We start from the raw sequence: 21834 nt of genomic DNA, 5'->3' as shown, positions 1-21834 counted from the left end.
TTTCTATTAAAGAGGTTAAAATATATACTATTGATTTCATCACTCATACAAACCTACACATTCATCATGAAAATGAAGTTTACTTTAGTGTAATGTTTCACAAATAAGTTTTATACACCTTTCTATTAAATTTTTACATTTTTTCCTAGTCAAAGTCAAAACACTACGGTTAAATGAGTGTAACAAATTTGTACAGTCACTTACCATAAATCCTTATGGTACATATATAGAGATATATCAGTGTTGAGTGTTTGATGATGTGACGAAGAACAGTCGTTATCAATAATAAGTCAAGAGATGTATGATTCATTCAACTGAACAATATCATACCTTGATACCATGTTGTCAACAAGTGCCATAATTAACTAACGGTTTATAATTAATAAGACATACTGTAATTTTCGACCAGCAAACCTCGAGGTCACATCACATTTTTCGTACAACGAATGACTGCTAATAACAAATGACAATCAATATTCACTGGGGAAAATTTTATAGCACACAATCTAACACGGGACAGGATATAAATGAATAGAAAGTGCCCTAATTGTAAATAAAATCCAAAATTATTTCCTAAAAATTGAGTTGTAAAACCAATGGAATTATTATAACCAAATAAATATAATCTGTTATTTTGAGGTTTTTCATTTATTTAATGTGGTAGATTGACAATGGTCATTTTGCTCGAAGATTAAAAACGGTTTATTTGATTAAGTTCTTGAAACTACTTAAATACTATTTTAAGTAACATACATATCATAAAGAAAAAATTAGAGGTGAATGTTCATCGTTTACACGTACTGTGGTGTCATTGTCGTGTGATTTTTTCATTAGTATTTCTGAAATATTTCTACTAGATGATTCAGTTGTTTCATTTTCTTTATGAATAGTCTAACGGAAAGAAAAGAAAAAAAAGGAGAAAAGAAATTATGAGATAAATATGCACTATTGGCAAAAACAAACAAAACCAGGCTACATATATTTGTGGTGTGATCCATGCATTCAGTTAGTATGGTCAATATAAATTTCTGTTATCTGCACACAACACTAAATTCAAAACTCAATTCATATTACATGCACTAAAAAAATATCGTTCTATTACTCTGAATAACAATAAAGGGAATATTGAGGATGATTTATTTAAAACACTTTCATGTATAAAAAGGAAGACTGAAAAGAGATTAACTGTATTTAGTATTTGTGGTAATCACTGAATGACACGATTATTTGGTTGTTGCGATATGGACTGTGACATTACTGACGTTAAAATGATCGAGTTAAGTGGGATACAACTCTTTAGTTTAAGTGTATTATGATTGAAGTAAAATCAGAGGATCATGGTTTTAGGGGCTTGGCAGAGGCAGGATTATGGACTGTTGAGGAGAATCAAACGAGAGTAAAACAGAAACCGAGTACCGTTTAGCTTTCTTGGATCTTCAAATAACGTTATTCCATGATGAAAACTATCATCAAAAGTGAATATTATTAACATGATAATGATCATACTTTCTAGTGAAGGCTAAACAATAAGTGATTTTATAAAAAAATAAGCAATGTTTTTACGGAATAGCCGTTAAAATCAGAATGAACGTTTCATCCTGTTTGGGACTGGTCAGATGAATGTATCTGCATTCTAAAATTGATGTTTACCCGCAGACTTGAACCCAATATATGTCACTTCAAACGACAACGCGTAATCCACTTAGCTACTGAGTCAAGATAGCTTCTCACGTGCGCAACAGGCATGAGTTCTGAAGAGATTATTTTATTGCAAACGGTAAATGATGCCATCATCTAAATTATTTATTCTTGAAAGAGATTTCCACAAACTAGAACAACTTTGTTTTAAGTTTAAAACTGGGTTGAATAAGTGTGATGATTGAGTGCTGATAAGTCCTGCCAGTGAATTCACAACGAAGCATGAAATCATTATGATTCGTGGATTCATATAGACTGTATATAAAAGTGTAATGCAAAATCCACTAGCTTAAGTTGTTATCAATGATAACTAATGTGGTATCATTTTAATAATTCAAAAATCCTTTAGTATAGTATTGAGAGCTTTCTGTTTAAAGTTTCTTTGGATCTCCACTGCTTATGGTGACTAGACATAGACTTATCTGACTGTTTTCTTAAATTTTATTTGTTCTCACTAATACAATAGTTAATTATGAAGTCACATTGTGTAAACATTATTCATAATATAAGATACTGTTTTGGTGTCGGTAACTATTCCATCTTTGCTAACAATATGATATTCAATAACTTGATAACAAAAAAATACATAACCAAGTGTCGTTTCATTTTTCGTCCATTAAATATCAATCGGTGCTAAGAATTCGAATAACTGGGATTTTATAAGTCGATTAAGAGAATATTTTGAATGATGTAACTGGTCAAGTGACTTGAACAAGAAAAATTGACATACTACAATAACGATTAAGTAATACTATCTAAAACTGGTTTTCTTCATTAATGGACATCAATATCAATGAAAAAATCACAGAGCGTTAGACAGATTTAGCCACAATCTATCCAGAGTTAGAATTCAGGATCTTTGAGAAGAAAGAGAATGAGGGTTGGAACATAACGATCTACATTTTTGGATTATATTCATGATATAGAGTAATAAGCTTGCGATCTCATACTAAATTGATGATTATTTCACTTTTAGCTTGGCTGAACTCTTTCAACAATTTAAAATTGATAATTTATATTAATATAAAATACTTTTAAGATGATTCCTTGTTCTCAGAGTTATTCTAACTAATGTTCACTCGTCATGACAACCACTCACAAATTAAACGAATCTTTACAACCTAATCAACTAAATCATTATGTCATACAAATACATGATCACCATATATCTTCACTCTTGATTTAACTTGACTCTTTTGAATAGTATATTTCAACTGGTGAAATTCATTCGGTGAGACTATAATTTATGGACGAGCTTTGGGCGACTCCAGGCTGACCTTGATAGTGTTCATTTAATAACCAGGACCAAATGAGGGTTATGAACCTATGTGAGAAATTAGAATTATAATCTACAGTCGATGATTAATCTGAGGAATTATATTTCGGTTTTTCATCACGAACTGACATCAGGTATAATACCAAAACTCTATTTATCCAAATGGATGAATGAATTTCGCTCCCGAATCCGAGACCTGTTATCTTATACCTGATTGGTTCGTTCATTAATTATAGTCTCGCCATTCATTCTAATGGAGTCCTTTGTGTTTAGTCCTATGACCTGAATAGTTACGGTCACCGCTACAATCATCACCATCCGTCATATATACAGTTTTTATACATTTTAAATGGTAACAATGAATAATTTATCACAGATTACTTAAAAAAAGTATATTTCATAATTTTTCATATCATTGCACACTGTGTACAGCAACGATGCTAAATTAATAATAATGACGGATATAGAGAATGAGGAAAATCAGTCACCCAATGGATCAGTTATATAACAAGATCAATATGGTGTTTAATATGATAAATATATGAAATGTTCAAGCGTTAAGTATTTGTAACAATCAAGAGGATGATAACAACATAATCATTTTTACACATGCATACATATACATATACATAACAAGTATTAGAATAAAATAAAATGGGACGAACAACAAAGAGAAACATTCAGATAAAACAGAAAAAAATAGATTAACAAGGTTAGTTATATGGAAATTATATGTCTATAGGAGGATAGAAAGGATTGCATCATAAATAGATTCAAGACTTTTATTATCAAATGAGGTTACGTATGTAATCAAGGGGTAAGGAAGCAAATAATTTATAGGTTAGATATGTTTTGCAATTTTAAACTCGAATCAGTTATTATTATTGAGGAATCCCACAATAGGACGAAAGTGCCGTTCAGTGCTTCCAGGTTTTCCATGATGGTCTAGCTTCAATTGACTCGTGATCTCAACTATTGAAGTTACTACAATCTCCACAAAACCTCTTCTGATACTAATCAACATATGCTCACTAGTGACGGTCTCCAAGAGGTATTGCATGGAGTTCTAGTGAGAAGCAGTGACCAGTGGAGTTCAACCGTGTCTGTTGTCAGATAGTAACTCACTGATGACAATGGTGGATGTGTCTCTCAATTTCTTAGACTAGTTGAAGTTAGACATTAATACCGTCGGATGCCGGCCAGCTCAGTGGTTTAGATATTAATCGTTCGCATGCGAGACTAATAGGTCCTGGGTTAGAATCTCGCGGGATGGGATCGTGGATGCGCACTATTGAGGAGTCCCACAATAGGATGAAACGGCCATTCAATGCTTCCAGGTATTCCATGGTGATCTAGGTTCAATTGACTGATGATCTCAACTATTAAAATTATACAAGTTTGCTCGATTATTATTCAGTTCATTATTATGACCTTTATGTTTGTTGTTCTTCATATCTGACCCATAAATTATTTTCTCCCTTACCCCTTGATTAGTACGCAACCTCATTTGATAATAAATGTCTTTAATCAATTTATGATTTAATCTTTTCTAATAAGGTTAAATTAGTTTTCAAAGTTATCAGACTTTAGAGAAATAAACATTTTAATTGATTTAATTAATCCTGTGACAGTTTGATGTAATTTGACGTTAAAAATCTATTGTAAACTAATTTCAGCTTTAAATGAATAAAGCTAATGTGAAGTGGAAGAGCCACGATAATCCATGTTTACTAGAGCCAATCAATACTCTGTGTAGCACGAGCTTCATTTTGTGTTCAGTGTGGATTTCATTGAAAACCTCGAAAATATATCACGATCAGCATATTGATGAGCGTACACTTGTTCTTATTAAATTCGAATTTTTTGAAATAAAAATCTCAGTCTAATTTGAAGGCATTTCTATATCAAGAAATGGAATTAGTTAGGAACCATATAATTAGTTTGTTTAATTAACCTAACTGTATTGTGTCCGTTGAAGACTCAATCTCTTAAAAGTTAGTAGTTGTTCATTTTTGGAGTCATATTAAATTAATTCCAATGACTTCGTAGTATTTGAAATGTCTTAAGTTTAGATGGTGGTTGGAGGTAGTCGACAGGAAACCCTGGACCCGGGTTTTGTGCTAATTGGCACTCGTCAGTAAGGTGTACCTGTAATCTTGAGGCAACTGGTGCTCCCTGGCGGATTCGATCCCGTGTCACTCAGCTTCACAGTCAGAGACGTTACCACTGAGCTATCCGGGCCGCTACCGACCTCTTGTAGAACTGAGATGTAATCACAATTGATTGATCACTGGGTGCTGATCAATGTCATGTGTGTCAAGTCCTTATTTAGTGCACATCGAATGCTATCGACCATGTTTTATGTTTTCAGACAGTTTTATTCTAGGTGTCCGAATAGAGATTTGAATTGACAGAAATTCCTTGGAATGTTTAGCATGTTTCTTGGTGAAAAGTTAAGTATTTCAACATTAAATTGTGATGAGCCTATTATGATAATAAAGTTTTTGAAGATCATTCAACTGTACACAAATATGAATTTATTATTGACTAAATTCGGGTGAACAGGAAATAAAAAATTCATTATTAATTTCAGGAGGGGTTTTGTGGATATTATAGTAATTTTAATAGTGGAGGTCGTGAGTCAATTGAAGCTAGACCGCCATGGAAAACCTGGAAGCACTGGACGGCCATTTCATCCCCTTCATTATAAATTCCTTGACGAGTTATTTGACATTTACAATTTGTTGAACTTAATAAAAATGATACATTTCATTAAGTTGGACAATCAATGAAAACTTGGAATGAAATTCAACAATCTCATACTGAACGTTATCATATGCTCACTTGTGACGAACTTCGAGAGGAAATTTTCTGGAACCTAGTGAGAAGCTATGACTAGTGGATATAATCTATATTCAGTGTGAGGCACTAATTCAACTAAAAAAGTGGAAGATGATCACTCAGTATCGTGAACTGGTTAAATTTAAACATTAACTCTATTTGATGTTGGCTCAATGACCTAAAGGTTAAGGGTTTGGGCGCGAAACCGAAGGTTTTAGGTACGATTCCTGCTGGTGGGATTGTGGTTATACATGGTTGAGTAGTCCCATACTAGAGCAAAACATCCGTCTAATGCTACATGGTTTTTAATGATGGTCTAAAATTGATCGGTTCATGATTTCTTTGAAATTCAGTCTCCACAACCTTATAATGATAATATGATTAATCTCGTTACTTTAAACGAATTTTAGAGATGATTTAAGTTAATTGGTCATAAAATGAATAAAGTATTAAGTCCTATTAAAAGTTAGTAGCTTCCAGCTGCGTCACAAGACAAGCCCTCACTTGGAATCTTCAAGGCCAAAGGAGAAGATGAAGACCAAAGAACACATTACATCGAGAAACGGAGACAGACATGAGAAGAATGAACAAAAGTTGGATGGAACTAGAAAGGAGGGCCCAGGACAGAGTAGGTTGGAGAACGCTGGTCGGTGACCTATGCTCTATTTGGACTAACAGGCGTAAGTAAGTTTTAATTTTCAACTTAAAAAGTGATGGGAAAATTTACTCGATGATAACACTATAAATGGTTCGTCAAAGAAATAATTGATTTTGAATGAAGGAAAACAATGAAAGAAAACTTACTGTTTTTATCACAGTAGAGGTTTTCATACTGTCAAATAAATAATTGTGAAACAAGTTATGTATAATTGCAATTATTTATATAGAACAAGGTTTTTTATTCGGTAAAAAAACATAGTATCAGAAGGGGTTTATGGATGTTATAGTAATTTTAATAGTTGAGGTCATGAGTCAATTGAAGCTAGACGACCATGAAGAACCTGGAAGCACTGGTTTGAATCTCGCGAGGTAGGATCGTGGATGCGCACTGCTGAGGAGTTCCACAATAGGACGAAATGGCCGTCCAATGCTTCCAAGTTTTCCATGATGGTCTAGCTCCAATTGACTCATGGTCCCAACTATTAAAAAAATATAGTCTTCATTAAAATTATTCGTAATTGTTAATTAGGGATCGCGTGAGTTCATTGAAAGTTATTAACTGAAATAATAATACAACTGATATACTATAAGTGAATAACAACTATAGTCTCATTGAATTTTATTGAGATTTCAATTGAATAATCATTCTTAATCGTTTGGATTACGCAACACAATTAATTGCACATCAGTTAGATTAAGTTGATAATCTCCTTCAACTGACTTATCTTCTTATCTAAAACTTTATATTTAAACTCCTTTATTGCTTATTCGGTAGTTCTAACTGGAAAAAATCATTAGTAAAATCATTGATAACCATTTTGTATATTCGAGCCTTGTTACATAAATATCAAGGTCCTAGAGTACTATTGCTCATTAATCCTATGAACATGTTGTTTTCTCTTCTGATTAATAAAAAAAGAGCAGAAACAGATTGATCCCTTAGTACATGTAGAATTCCAGTTCTTCTTCATAATAAATTGAATAATTTGTCAAGGAAACTAATTGTATGAAATTTGTTTGAGGGTAGAATTGAGTAACATGTTGGGATTTTTAACTTGCTATAATCTATAAAGTTCATAATGGAAACTTTGTCCATAGATACTTGATTTCTACTAATACATATTTTATAAAACTACATGTTGAGTTACATCTTATTTCACTTCATATAAAAGTTATTAGAATAGTGTAAAATCGATTAGAGAATGTAAAAACCAATGCTTCGTAATGTTTATCATTGAATGTATTATGAGAAGTGTGAAAAGTAAACTACTTTGAGATGGTGGAGTAGATTTTGATGGAGTTTTGTTCTCTAAGCTGGATGGTCTAGTCATGGAGCTTTCATCGTTCTTCTGAACGACGTCATCAGCTGATGATGTTATATTAGATAGCTATAGTAGATATCAAGATGAGTATATAACAATATAGTGTAGAGTAACAAGTGATAATGTTCCACAAAATCAATATTTAAATAGATATTAACTCTTATAATGATGTTTTATTCTTTAAGCTACATGTTTCAATAGCAAAACTTGTAGTAATGTTCAGACGAAATCATTAGAGAATACTGAAGGGAGTTTTTTGAACAACATTATTGAGATTGTGAGGTATATCAGTTTGATTTGCATTAGATATGAAGATGATTTCCTGTTTTGTTGAGACACAAGCAAGTGAAGTATATATATTAATTATTCTTGTGATCAGTACAACCTTCTAATTTTCTATCATAGCCTATCATGTACAGCGAATTTGGTTCATACCAACTGTGCGCTGCTAATCGAGTAGTCAATCAAGTGTTCACTGTAACCATGTAACTATCTCAAATCATGATAGTGTCTTCTAGAAGATGGCTGTTGGTACGAAGAGATAAAAATAAAAAGGAAATCTTAATGGAACAAGTGAACTTACTTAACATCGATGGATTGGTTTTCAGGAGATATTTCAATGATAGAACTTGAATATTTCTAGTTAAAGCAAGCAAAGATGTATTAATTTGTTCAGTGAGAATTTGGAAAAAACAATTTCTTTAAAATATACTATTGGGTGTTTACCAATATTTCGGGGATTTTTTGTTTAGAAATGTTCGAGTAATTAACCACAGAAACATTGATTAAGTTTGTCTATAATCTTGAGGGAACTAGTACTCTCTGATAAATTTAATCCCGTGTCACCCAGCTTCACAGTCAAACACGTTACAGCTAGGGTATCCGAGTGGCAACTAACCTCCTGTAGAACTGAGATGTATTTACAATTGATTGATCACTGGGTGGTGATCAATGTCATGTGTGTCACGGGGTCGAATCCGTCAGGGAGCATCAGTTGCCTCAAGATTACAGGTACACCTTGCTGACGAGTGCCAAGTAACACGAAACCTGGGTCCAGGGTTACCTGTTGACTACCTTCAACCACCATCTTATCTCAACATAGTTCAAGCAATTTCGAGTCACCTAGACTAATGGCCACATTGTAACTTGGTCGATAGGATTCGTTATGCACTAAGAAAGACCTAATATACATGTCACTTATCACCACTCAGTGATCAATAAATTGTAGATTGAATAGGTTCCAATTCCTTTTTAGCCAACTAGGGTATTTCTGTCACATTAACAATCAATAATTTGTTGAATGAAAATACTAATTATTTTTTTGATAGGTGCAGCAAACAGGATAACTAATGTTTATCTCTATAGGTTGCTATGATAATCATTTTACCCAGACTGGTCAATACTAGATGGTAATTTTTTGTATCATCTTCTTATAACTCAGCCGGAAAATGAAGTTCCGTCCAGTTCCTTTCTTTATTTATCCTTTTCAAAGCAAAGATTAACATTCTCTATCCTTTCAGCAGTAATTATCATTGAGTTGTTTACTTATAATTAATCAGTGGAATCAGGAAGTAGTTTGAGTGATTCAATTTAACAATACAGTACGTTTAATGTTAAGCGATATTAGATACATGGAAAAATACTGTTTAGTTTTGCGTTAGCACAGTATATCTTCATTCCCGAGGATACTAGTGGTCTCAAAGGGATTCAAACCCACTTTGTTCAATATCACATTCAAAGATGTTACCGCTGAGGTTTCTGAAACACAACTACCATTTTCTGGGGTAGATTTTAAATACATTTTGGTAACTAGTGTCAACCAACATTGGCCTTATATCTGGAGTTCTTAGTCATTGACATTTAACAATCCTAAATCAAATGGTTATTTGTAAGTACGATGTATTGTAGAAATACATAAAGTTAACTATACTAAAGACACGTTTATTATTTCACCTTAAATATAAGTTAACTAAGTAAAAATGATAATCGAATTCTCTTCATAGGCGAATGAATGAAGGGGATCAGCTAAAATATATATAACGTATAGAAACCACTTACCGGTTCAAATCGTTTGAATTCACTGATACTACAAGTGTAAAAACAGATAATCAGAATAAGTTTATAAAACCCGGTAGTAAAAATAAAAGAATATTGATATATATTTATGAAATTTTCATCCCATCTGAATACATTGAAGAAGTTAGATAATTAGACGAAATCAAGAAATAAAGTTTTAGTACTGGATATTACACGAGTTGTTAATCGATAGCAAAGAATTCTTTATTGTTTCACTTGGAGGATAATTTCTCTCGAAAATTGCAGATAAATTTTGTTAACGAGTGTCAGTTAACATGAAACTTGGCATTGTAGTATCGTGGGAATAATCTCCAATTACCTACCGATTCAAACATGATATATTGCCTTACTGAGTTACTTAGCTTAATGATCACATTAGAAATTGATCAAAAGAGTAGGGTTAACTTTAGGAATTTGACAAACACCATAATTATTACTACTCAGTGATCAATTTGTGCATTAACAATTTTACAGTGTAATTCGATAGAAATTCTAAAATATCTTTAAAAAAATCTTAATGATCATTATTGAGTTTCATCGGAAATCTTGAAAGAAAACGTACTACACCTTAGATTTCAGTTACTCCTTAAGATTCAAAATGACATTTTCTTGATGTTATTGTTAATACTATTACTGCTGATCTATTCACATATGTCTAAGCCAATGTTATCAAGTTAATAACTTCGTTAAGTAGTTTCATGGAACTTCATACATAGAAATTTGCTGAATCTTGAAATCATGTTTAGACTTTACAATAAGTAACTTTATTGAAAGGTTTTTATGATATAAAAGTGGATACAGAAGATTCAATGATAACGATTTATGTATGCAATATAAACTTAATAAATTTATATCCTGTCAATAAATAACAAGAATCACTTGTCTCATAGAGTTTTCAGACTATGATCGTGACCAAGATCTCCTAATGGTTAAGAAAATAATGTCAAGTCTATAGCGTTTAAGAAATACACTTCATGAGGAAATATCATTCCTTATATAGTTTCTAGTCATAGAGTTTACTAACTACATTTAAGTATTCCTAAATTATAATGACCTTTGTATTAGGCATATCAAAACTGAGTGAATACACGATAGGAATTTACCAAACACCAAATATTTGATAACTGAGTTCATAAGAATCCAACTTGATGGTAAAGTGAGGGATTACTACTCAGAGAGCAGCTCAGAGAACAAAACTCCACCAAAATCATCCACTTGAGCTACAAATCTTCTCCACCATCTCAACGGGATTACTACGTTTATTTAATTGATAATCTTACTCTTAATTGCTTCTTATCCATGTCCTACTACTATAATGATATTTCATACTTATGAATGTCAATAATCTTTAAATATTTAACTCTAACAGGAATTGTATCTACACTAATTCAATGAGACGTACAGTAAATGAGTTGGATATTACGTTTAGATTCAAGAAGAAACAATCAAACCATAGCAGGTACTGATTCACATACTTGAAAAAAACAGGACTGGGATTTACATAGTTTAACCTCTTATCTCTGTATGATTACGACGAATTGATTGTCAAAATTTCCAAATTTACAGTTAGGGCTTTCAAGTATTCAGTAGTTGAATATTATTAGTGAATTTTTGTGTTTAGGCACCTTGGCTACTGATTGTTTGACAGTAGTAATGTTCAAATATTAAAACCGTGAACGCTAAATGAATATTAGTTAAGGTCCATTATTTAAGTAGTCACATCATTGATAATTAAGTGATAGACAATTCAAGTCACTTAATAGATATATATCTCATACCTGTCATGTGAATCACTTAATACGGTAATGAGAGGGAATTCTTCTTTTTTGATCAGAGCATCACCATTCTGGAAAAAAATTCATTGAATAGATAAGAAGTTTAAAAATATAAAACAAAAACGCAAAACTTCTCCTACAAAAATCATTTAAACAAGTATTTCTGTGTGCACAAAGAGCATTCAGTAAGCCCACATGTTAGAATGAATTTTCAAAAAAACAAACAAACTTGAAGAGAATGCACCAGCCAAAGAAATATTTCACGATGTAGTTCAATATTGAATGATCAATATCACATATTAAAATCAGAAAAGGGTTTTGGTGGATATTATAGTAATTTAATGGTTGAATTCGTGAGTCGATTGAAGCTAGACCATCATGGAAAACTCGAACGTACTGTACGGCCGTTTCATCCTAGCATGAGACTCTTCAGTAGTGAGCATCCACGATCCCGCGCGCGGGTCTCGAATCCAGGACCTTTGAGTCGCGCACAGACGATTAACATCTAGACCACTGAGCTGACCGGCATCCAACAGTGTTAATGTCTAATCTCAACTAATTCACGAAATTGAGCGACACATCCACCATTGTATTCAGTGAGTTACCATCTCACAACAGATCCGGTTAAACTCCACTGGCCATTGCTTCTCACTAGAACTCCATGCAATACCTCTTGGAGACCGTTACTAGTGAGCATATAATGATTATAATCAGAGAAGGGTTTTGCGTGTATTATAGTAATTTTAATAGTTGAACTTATGAGTCAATTGAAGCAAGACCACCATGGAAAACCTGGAAGCTTTGGATGGCCGTTTCATTCTAGTATGAGACTCTTAGTAGTGCGCATCCACGATCCCGCCCCGCGAGATTCGAATCCAGGACTCACCGGTCTTGCGCTCGAGCGTCTAACCACTAGACCAATGAGCTGGCCGGGATCCAACGGCGTTAATGTCTAACTTCAATTCGAATTTTTCTTTATGAAATTATTTAAAGTCAATGAAAGCAGATAATTCATCGGTTTTTCGTACTTTCAAGGTGTTTTGAAATCTATTTTACACTACTTATATGTATTAATATTTCCTTTTTTCCCTGTTATTATGTGTGTTGTTTACTAACAAAAATTTGTTCTTTCGGACAGGTTGTTTATTTTGACACAGCTTTGTGGTGTCCTCTAAATTGTAAAGATATATTTTCATTGACTATACTTTTGACTTATCATCTCCGCCTTAATAACTGAGGACTTGAGTTCTGTCTTACAGTTATATTTCACTATTTGATTTGGAGGTTTTTTGTGCAACTTAATCGGTGGGTTAGAATCTTTTAATGGATTTTAATAGATATGTAATTATTAGTTTGTTTGTTTTTAGGCTTTAGGTTAATTAATTGCATGTATCATTATTTCACTTGACCAGTGGTTTATATAAGGTTCTAAGTATGATATTTCTTGTGTCTGGTGATGCATTTATAGGATTTTGTATTTGCGATACACAAAAAATCATGTTATCAAAAACCGATATAACTTTCATTACTGAAATTCTTTAGGTAAACATATAGAATCTTTGTTGAATAAAGATAGTATGTTCGCTTCCTACTCAGAGATGAAACAGTCTTCGATGTCCTACTATCATCTCACCACATTTATGATTTTTATTTGAAGTTGGATTAATAAAAACATTGAAACTCTAGCATTTAATTACTTTAAGATAGGAGTCTGTGTGATGTAGTATAAATGTAAACACTTAGTTTCCTTGTGACTTCATTTAGTCTTTTAAATAGTTAAATATTATTCTCATTTCTTTGAACGCAAAACTTTGTTGGCGGTTTTTCTCCAAAGATAGATATGTAACCGTCTGTTTTCTTGGGTCCATCAGTGAGAAGAAATTAAAGCAATTTTTGTAAGAGCTAATCAGTTGTTGATATTTAATACTGAATCCTGATTATTCTTTATAGAGACATGTAGATCTTGAGCAGACGCCTCGATATTATCTTTTTTGTTACCAGCTTTGGTGTTTATGTATCCGCTGAGGGTGCACATATTCTGATAAATACTGATTAAATGCGGTCAAATAAATTAACAGAGAGTGTATAAAAAACCCTCACGAATAAGTATTGCACCTTCTCGGAAAAGCTATCACTTGTTTGAATTCAGTGGTCCGGTGAAAAATTCATTGGCTTTTGTAGCGATAGGTTTTGGGTTTGAGTTTCAGTGTGAAGACCAACTTGCTGATGAAGGAACATACAACAGAAGAGTCCCAAATAGTACAGAATGCGTATCTTGGATCTCGCTGCTAGCCACAATACCAACTTAAACAATACTAATATTGAATGATTGTAGGATCACAGGTCATACATGTTCCTATTTTGTATACACCCATACTGTTGTACATATCATGAAGGACACAGTATTAGTTAATAATTATGTATAACTTACATAGGATAGTCTAATATAAATTTTACTGGTATTTATTCTTGTTGTAAGTTGATTAGGCTTGAATAGAGATGCTATATATTGTTCTTTTAGCGAATTCCTTTACTCTAGCCACTACCAAATACAAGCAGTACCAATATATCCATTGAAAGATTGTTAGATTTGATCATATTCAAACTTTGACAACAAACAGTCAGTCGAACAACGTAGTAATTGGCAAGTATATATGGAGTTATCGGTTTCCATAATGGCCGGTTACATAGTTTATGGTAGCTCGTCAGATAATATTTATTACTATTAAATTATGGGTACAAGGTTATGGTCTAGATGAAAATACTAATGTCATTGTATGTGGATTCAACAGACTTATTCCAAATAGAATTGTATTAGCTATCACGACTGAAAATGCAGTCAAAACATTACCTTAGTCATAGGTAACTTTAGAGAATTAGCTACATTAGTTGATTTTTTTCTTATTTTCGTGCTTACTGAAGATGAATAACCAGTCATATCTATGAGTTTAAAAGAATACATATATCACCAAGGGTTTCAACTCTTAAAGCTCAGTACAATAGAGAAATATATTACAATTGATTTATTCCGACTACAAAGTTAGTGTTAGGTTGGGGAATTCCGAACAGATCAAATGTAAATCCAGAGTTACGTGGTACATAAGCAATAAGTTTCAGCTGGCTTTTTTTGAGTGATTTCTTTATCAAGTTAACATCATCACTCAAATCTCCATGTTTGAGTTGTTTCAGTAGTCTGTTTATACAAATGAGTTGCAAATATGAAAATTAGGCTTTCAGCTATAAAGATCATTCTGTTTTATTGATTATTTCTTACATACCAAGTTGGTAAAAAGCTAGGAAATGGTATGATGACGAGATCGGGCTGTAGAATACAACAGTAAACTGGTTACAAGGTTATAAAAAAATCCTGCGATTTAGTTTTTAAGCATCATGCAAAGGGTTTTTGAATATAATCACATAAGAATATTGTCTTGCAATGACACTTCAGTAAAAGCCATCACATTCATTATCCTTTGTAGGTATGTCAAATGGAGTATAATGTGACCAGTTAACAATTGATTTACACTACTATTATTAAGCTGTAATAAATGATCAATTATGAGGTAATTTGAAAATGTAACTGCATGAAAGGTGATGTATTTTACATAGAACACAAGCTTACATCACGAACATTTTGAGAAGTATTTACTGATGATTGAATTGAATCAATTTTTACCATATCGATATTGTCATTCATATTCGGTTTTTCTAAGGGACAATCGAATTTAGCGAAGTGATCTAAACAATGAATAGTTAAATCATGATTTTAAAGAAAAACATAGATAGATAGATAGATAGTAATTAAATAAATGTTTATGATCAATGTCAACTTGACTATATTTCATATATAATCTGTAGGATAGAGGTCATAACTTACATAAGTTACACAAGTTATCTAATGATTGATGGTTATGAAACTACTGGGATCACATAATACTTCAGTTACTTAACAATGTCTGACAAACAATTGAAATTCATTTCACTTGTTATGTAGAATAAATGAATTAAGGCATATTATATGCAGTTATTTGATTCATTTTAAGAAGTTATGAAGGAATGTTCTTCCGGATGAGACCATTTTTGTTGTCGTTGAGAATATAAACAATTTATAACTAAATTAGAAGCAGAAATCGAGTTACCAAAAAATTTCAGTTAGAATCATTTGAATTCCTTGGAATCAAATCATATGCTTTCTCAAGCTGACAGTTGTGGAAAATACTTCAAGAAAACCTACTCAACTATAATTGATTAGAATAGAAAAGGTAGTTAATTAATCCTTCTTAAATAATGTAATCAGTATAAATTATTCAGCTAGTCAGTAGCAACGTAGAACTTCGTACATACGTACATCAGTTCGAGTAGCCATACCACATTATCACACAGATACAATTGTCCATTCAAATCCCATAGTGGTAGAGGTAGAAAAAGTATAAGTAGTATTAGGAAACATTAGGGTTTAAAAATGTTATTCAGTGAGTATAATCGAGTGAAATAGAATTGGATAAAGAAAAAAACGGACATGAAGAACTCAGAAGAGTAGAATTTGGGAGAACACAAAGAATGGATGCACCCGCGTCATTGAAAACGATTTTGAGCCATGTCATTCAAGGTCTCTAACCGTCGGTTGCTATCATCTGGCCGATCCCAACCAGGTAGTCTACACCTACCAACATGACTCAGTTCACTTGTCAGTAACTTCACGGATCTGTGCCATATTTTGGTTTGGCCGTCCCTAGCTTTCTTTCAACCTACTCCTACACCATAAAACAGCACGTCGAGGTAATCGGTGGTTGGGCATACGTAACACGTGTCTCAGCCATCTCAACTGATGAAGTTTCACTACTTTATCAATTGATTATGAATGCCTTAGAAAGCATTCAAGTTGCTCCTCCTAATGAAAAAGAAACTACAGTCAGATTACAGAAATTCTTTAGAAAAATGTGATTATAATATGAATAAAAAGAAGGTTAGTTAATGTTTACCTTGCATTGATAAAACACTTGATGTAATAGTTCGACCATGACAATTCCATGCACGGCAACTATAGGTGGCTATGTCTTCTGAACTGGATGGTCGATTAAGACGTAGTGTAATCTTTCTTGTATAACTGTTTGATCGATCTGATTTGTTTAAATCAAATAATGATGTTGTGACAGTGTATTTTTGCGTTAAAGAACTCAATGTAGATAGTGGATCATTAGGTTCGATTTTGAGAAAAGGCATTACAACCACTGGGATAGGTACTGAATTTCGGTATAATAAACATCTTGGTATAGGATTGCCTGTCACTATACATGTCATTTCAATAAAAGGATCACTAGTAGCACTGCTCATTGGTTGTACTATAAGAGGTTCAATAAATTCTGGTGAGCATTGTGGACTGCCTGATGATTGATTGGATTCTGAATTTTTTAAAATAAAGAAATATCAAATGAAATTTATAGTTTATTCAGCATGTAAGCAGTAAAATGAACTTCATCATAAACTAGTATTGTTTTAACAAACAATATGACTTCTTAGACGCTATTTTTGATTCTAACTTCTCTGTGAAATATGATTTAATTGTGAAACTTTTATTATCGTTCTGTACAGAAAAATCACTGTCAACCTAACTTAGATTTGAGTCTATTTGGAATTGTTGCAAATGTTTTAAATCCTTTAGTTCCGCTGATCTGATTTGTAAATGATTGTTTTTGTATGGGTTCGTTGTTGCTATGTGCTTCAATATTCCTGTCATTAACCAGCCAACTCATAGAAATAACAATAACAAAAGCATTTAGGCTAAATATATATGTATTTTCTACGTTATTTAACCTTAGTAGAGATTATACATGTATTCATGTAAAGAATATTCACAAAGAATGATAATTTATTGTATAAGAGGAACACACGAGGTTTTACAGAAGTTCTGATCATTTACAATCACTTTACGAGTTGTGTTTTCATTAATATCTTTCAGTGATATAGTTCAATGTATTTCATGACTGCCCCCTCAGACTTCTGAGTCACTATTTTCCCAAATATGCATTTACTATCATAGGTGTTATTGTTTGTGGATTTGTACTCACTTATGACTGCCAGCCGCATCCCCTTGTACATCTTAATAAAGTGTTTACTACCTATCGCAAATCTGATTATTAAGAAAGCCTAAAGTACTTCTAAGTTAGTTTATTTATTTTGTCTTTTCTGTTGAGTCTAAAAACGAGAAATGGTTACGATAGATTACATACATGCAATGTAATGCCATGGAAATAAGACTGACCACAAATGTTTACAATTGGATAATAATAGCAGAATATCCACTACTTAAATGATTATAAAATGGGAAATTCAGTACGATATTGCATACTTTGCATTGAGAATTCTTTGATGCGATCAGACATATGGTACTGAGTAGAGCAATTGCTATCATAATTACTACATTGCCTTGAGTAATGGATTATTTCACCTTACAGGCCCATTGTTATAGGCGAATTAAAGAACTGATAAAGTTAACTATCAGTAATCAGTCATTTTCTTGAGTATATACACAATATCGAAATAAATTGAGATTCTTAATCTTTTTCTATATCTGACTGCTTTCATTGCCATTATGAATCAAAAAGATGGATTTGCCCGCTTTAGTGAAATATTTCCAGTACTGTTGCTTTGTACGTAATAACTGTCGACGGTTTATCCTATCATTAACAAAGTATAAATCTGAACTTCTAGTATTCATATCATATACTTGGAATATCGAATTTCTAGTTTACTACTAGATTCCATAGGTTTTAACAAGTTTAAAGCCTACAAAAATCAAAACGATAATAAAGCAAATGATCGTTCAAACGTATTCAGAATGTTTATTGGCTTATTTAGGCTTCTCAAACACTCTTTAAAAGAACCATATAAATAAAGTCAGTTATAAGATTTGCCTGAGATCAATTTGAGTAATGCTGATGGGTAATATATATCGTAGAGCTAATCGTTTATCAATTAATAACTTAGATATATAACTAACAACGTGTATGTGAATTGATACTGAAAATAAAATATTTTTGTCTTTAAGGAACAGAGTTTGTTTTACCTAGCTTAACTCCTCCTGGGGTCCCTCTGGGGCTAATGACGGTCCCAAGCCCGGATGAAGGGAGAGAGTTGGGCATGGAGTTTGCGACCCGATCCCGTAGAAAACTAACCCGCTAAAAAAACACTAACCAGGAAAGTTAATTCAAACCATCTAAACTCTGCCCTGGGAGTTAGAAGGTTTTCATTTAGAAGAGTTATGACGCCTCATAGTGAAAGCCTAGTTCCTTTGGAATTCACAAGGCGGATACCCGTTCTGACAATCAGAGCAACCATTAATTTAGATACATGGAATGCTCTTACAATGTGGGAGACTGGGAGAGTCATCCTAATTGCTGCAGCTTAACAAATTTTACTCTTACTACAAGGTAAATATCGTGTTTGTTTGTTTATTTTTCTTCTAAATTGTACAAATAAAAATAATTAACTTACTTATTACTTGTAGTATAAATTCCTTCTCTTCGGTTGATGATATACCATCTGTATTCGATGGATATTGATTTGATGCAAAATATCTTCCAGCATCATCAGGTTTACTTGCCCATATGATGAGATGATGTTGTAGGTAGATGATTTCATTACCACTATTATTATTATTATTGACATTAGTATTTGATCCAGATTCTAATAATTTACATTTCCATTGATTCAACTTTTGTTTTGTTTCATTTGTAATCAAACCTGAATTTGACAAAACAAATGGATGTTTTGGATATTGATGATTTAATTGTTGGTGTTGTTTGAATGACATATGAATTGCACCAGTGATAACATGTTCAATACGAAAATCAAGTTTGACTGGGACTCGTTGATTTTTATTGTTTAATTTATACCATTGAAGTTCTAAAATGTTTGAGGGGGGTGGGGTGGAAGAGGGATATGAAAAAGAGTAAAACAATATAGAGGGAATAATAACCTGATATAAAATCATAGTAGTAATAGAATGTCCTAGTGATTCAATCAGTGACAACTAAACATTTGATTAGAATTTCACATGAAACTTAATATTGGAAATCATTATAGAATGCTGAATCCATTTTGAATCGATAGGTAAATGTTTGTTTTACTGTGATATAATAAAAAATGATACACGATATGTATACTTTAGGCAATGTGATGAGGATCCATTTCTTTCTTCATTTGCTCAATGTATACTCTTAATTAAATAATATCATTAGTAATTCATTGAATAATAGCTAATCTTATATGAAATAAATCTTAAGTTTAGTTGTATCCTTATTAAGAACTAAGTATTAATCTTGGAGAACTCATAAGCTATGCAAATCTACCATAGAAGATGTGGTGACTTATTTTTGTGTTTATCAGCTTACAAGTTTTCATTACACAGAAGGTTTGAAGTGTTATAATTATCATTAATATACTTTTGAAATGAATGAAGAAATACCAATCGATTGACAATATGATGTGATACAGTGTAGCCGAGTATTGTCTAATCATAAGAATGAATTATTGATGAAAGCCATAAATTGAATAGAAAACAATAGATAATGTGGCTGCTTGGGATAAAAGTCTTTTTCTCATAAAATCACATACTTATGAATAAGATATTTAGCACAGGAGAGAAGATGAGGAGTTTTAAAGGAAAGAATTTCATAATTCTAATGAGATGAACATTTGACTATTAGACTTAATTCTCACTTGACATATCTCGAGTTGATCATTATATCAGCTTCACTTTTGAACATCATTTAGGCTATGTAGCATAGTATAGGTCATTGAGGATGTGCTGTTTTCAGTTGACGTGTATTGGCTAAACAATACTTTACATGATCACTTAATTGTGGTCTTACAGAAGAATTTAAGAAAAGTTTCGAACGTTTATTAAGATTTTTTTTTTTTAAAATTTTATGTATTAATACTCACCGCATTGTTCATTATATGGTAAAGAATATTCCATTCGAATTGGAAAACCTTCTGTTACATTGAGTTCATCTTTTTGATTTGATTGATTCATGAAATTGAAAGATGATTTATTGAAATTTGTATTAGTTACTATGGGATTAGATGTTTGAAATGAAAACTTTTTAACAGTTTCCTAAATTGAAATAAAGAAAGAATGAAAAAAATAAACAACCCAGTAATTAATGGATGAGAGAATTGAATTGTATAAAAAAATTATAGATAGAATAAAAAAGAGCTGACATGGATAGAATTAAAATAAAAACAAACACAGACTTAACATTGTTCAGAAGAGATTTTGTGGATATTATAGTAATTTTAATTGTTGAGATCATGAATCATTTGAAGCTAGACCACCATGGAAAACCTGAAAGCACTGGATAGCCGTTTCATCCTATTGTGGGACTCCTCAATAGTGCGCATCCACGATCCCACCCCGCGAGATTCAAACCAAGGACCTATTAGTCTCACGTGCAAACGATTAAAATCTAAACCACTGAGCTGGCCGGCATCCGATGGTGTTAATGTTTAACTTCAACCAATTCAAGAAATTGAGCGACACATCCAACAATGTCATCAGTGAGTTACTATCTCATAACAGACACGGTTGAACTCCAATGGTCATTATTTCTCACTAGAACTCCATGCAATACCTCTTGGAGACCGTCACTAGTGAGCATATCATGATTATAATCAGAGAAGGGTTTTGTGGCCGTCAAATTCTTCCAGGTTTTCCATGGTGGTCTAGCTTCAATTGACTCATGATCTCATCTATTTAAATAAACACTATTCTGTTACAGAGTTGGTATGATTTTTTTCTTTTGATTAATTTTCACGGTTAAAATAACATTACCGATTGTGTATAATAAGTAACTTGTTAACTGACTCCTCATCAATAGAATTAATAGGGTAGGTTAGTAAACGAAGAAAAGGGGGAGGGTTTGTGGTTAATTTCCTTTAGACAAATCCTTAACGTCAACAATAATTTTTGCATTTTTGTATTGTTGTTGTTGTTGTGTCAAGTTCGTATCTTTTTGAAAATTGTTAAATATTTACAATGAATCAGATGATGTCATGGAAATTATCTTTGATGATATCCACACATTATAAACTGAATGATGCATTAAGGAAAAGAAAGCTTATAAACTGAAAAACTTCATATCTTGATTGAAAAGTGTTATGAACTCCAGTGTTTATGTTCTTT

At 32.4% G+C, this 21834-nt stretch overlaps 1 protein-coding gene across 2 annotated transcripts in view; it reads right to left on the bottom strand.

Annotated features, from left to right (window-relative positions):
- Positions 1-21834, bottom strand: part of MS3_00009550 (uncharacterized protein) — a 71355-nt gene that overhangs the window by 3306 nt on the left and 46215 nt on the right. Inside the window, exons 11-19 of one of the 2 annotated variants that reach the window (XM_035730450.2) lie at positions 20595-20766; positions 19143-19553; positions 16631-17050; positions 15271-15386; positions 11652-11719; positions 9856-9883; positions 8381-8436; positions 6620-6647; positions 802-891 (exon numbers count right to left, since the gene is read on the bottom strand). In XM_035730450.2, coding sequence (XP_035589397.1) covers positions 802-891; positions 6620-6647; positions 8381-8436; positions 9856-9883; positions 11652-11719; positions 15271-15386; positions 16631-17050; positions 19143-19553; positions 20595-20766 — 1389 coding nt within the window. Of the gene's footprint in view, positions 1-801; positions 6648-8380; positions 8437-9855; positions 9884-11651; positions 11720-15270; positions 15387-16630; positions 17051-19142; positions 19554-20594; positions 20767-21834 lie in introns of both variants that reach the window. The other variant, XM_051217924.1, reaches the window with a different exon arrangement.

The sequence above is a fragment of the Schistosoma haematobium genome, chromosome 7, assembly GCF_000699445.3.
Source record: "Schistosoma haematobium chromosome 7, whole genome shotgun sequence".
Taxonomy (NCBI): Eukaryota; Metazoa; Platyhelminthes; class Trematoda; order Strigeidida; family Schistosomatidae; genus Schistosoma; species Schistosoma haematobium.
Note: the sequence above shows the minus strand (reverse complement) of the source record. Positions and strands in the feature narration are given on the sequence as shown.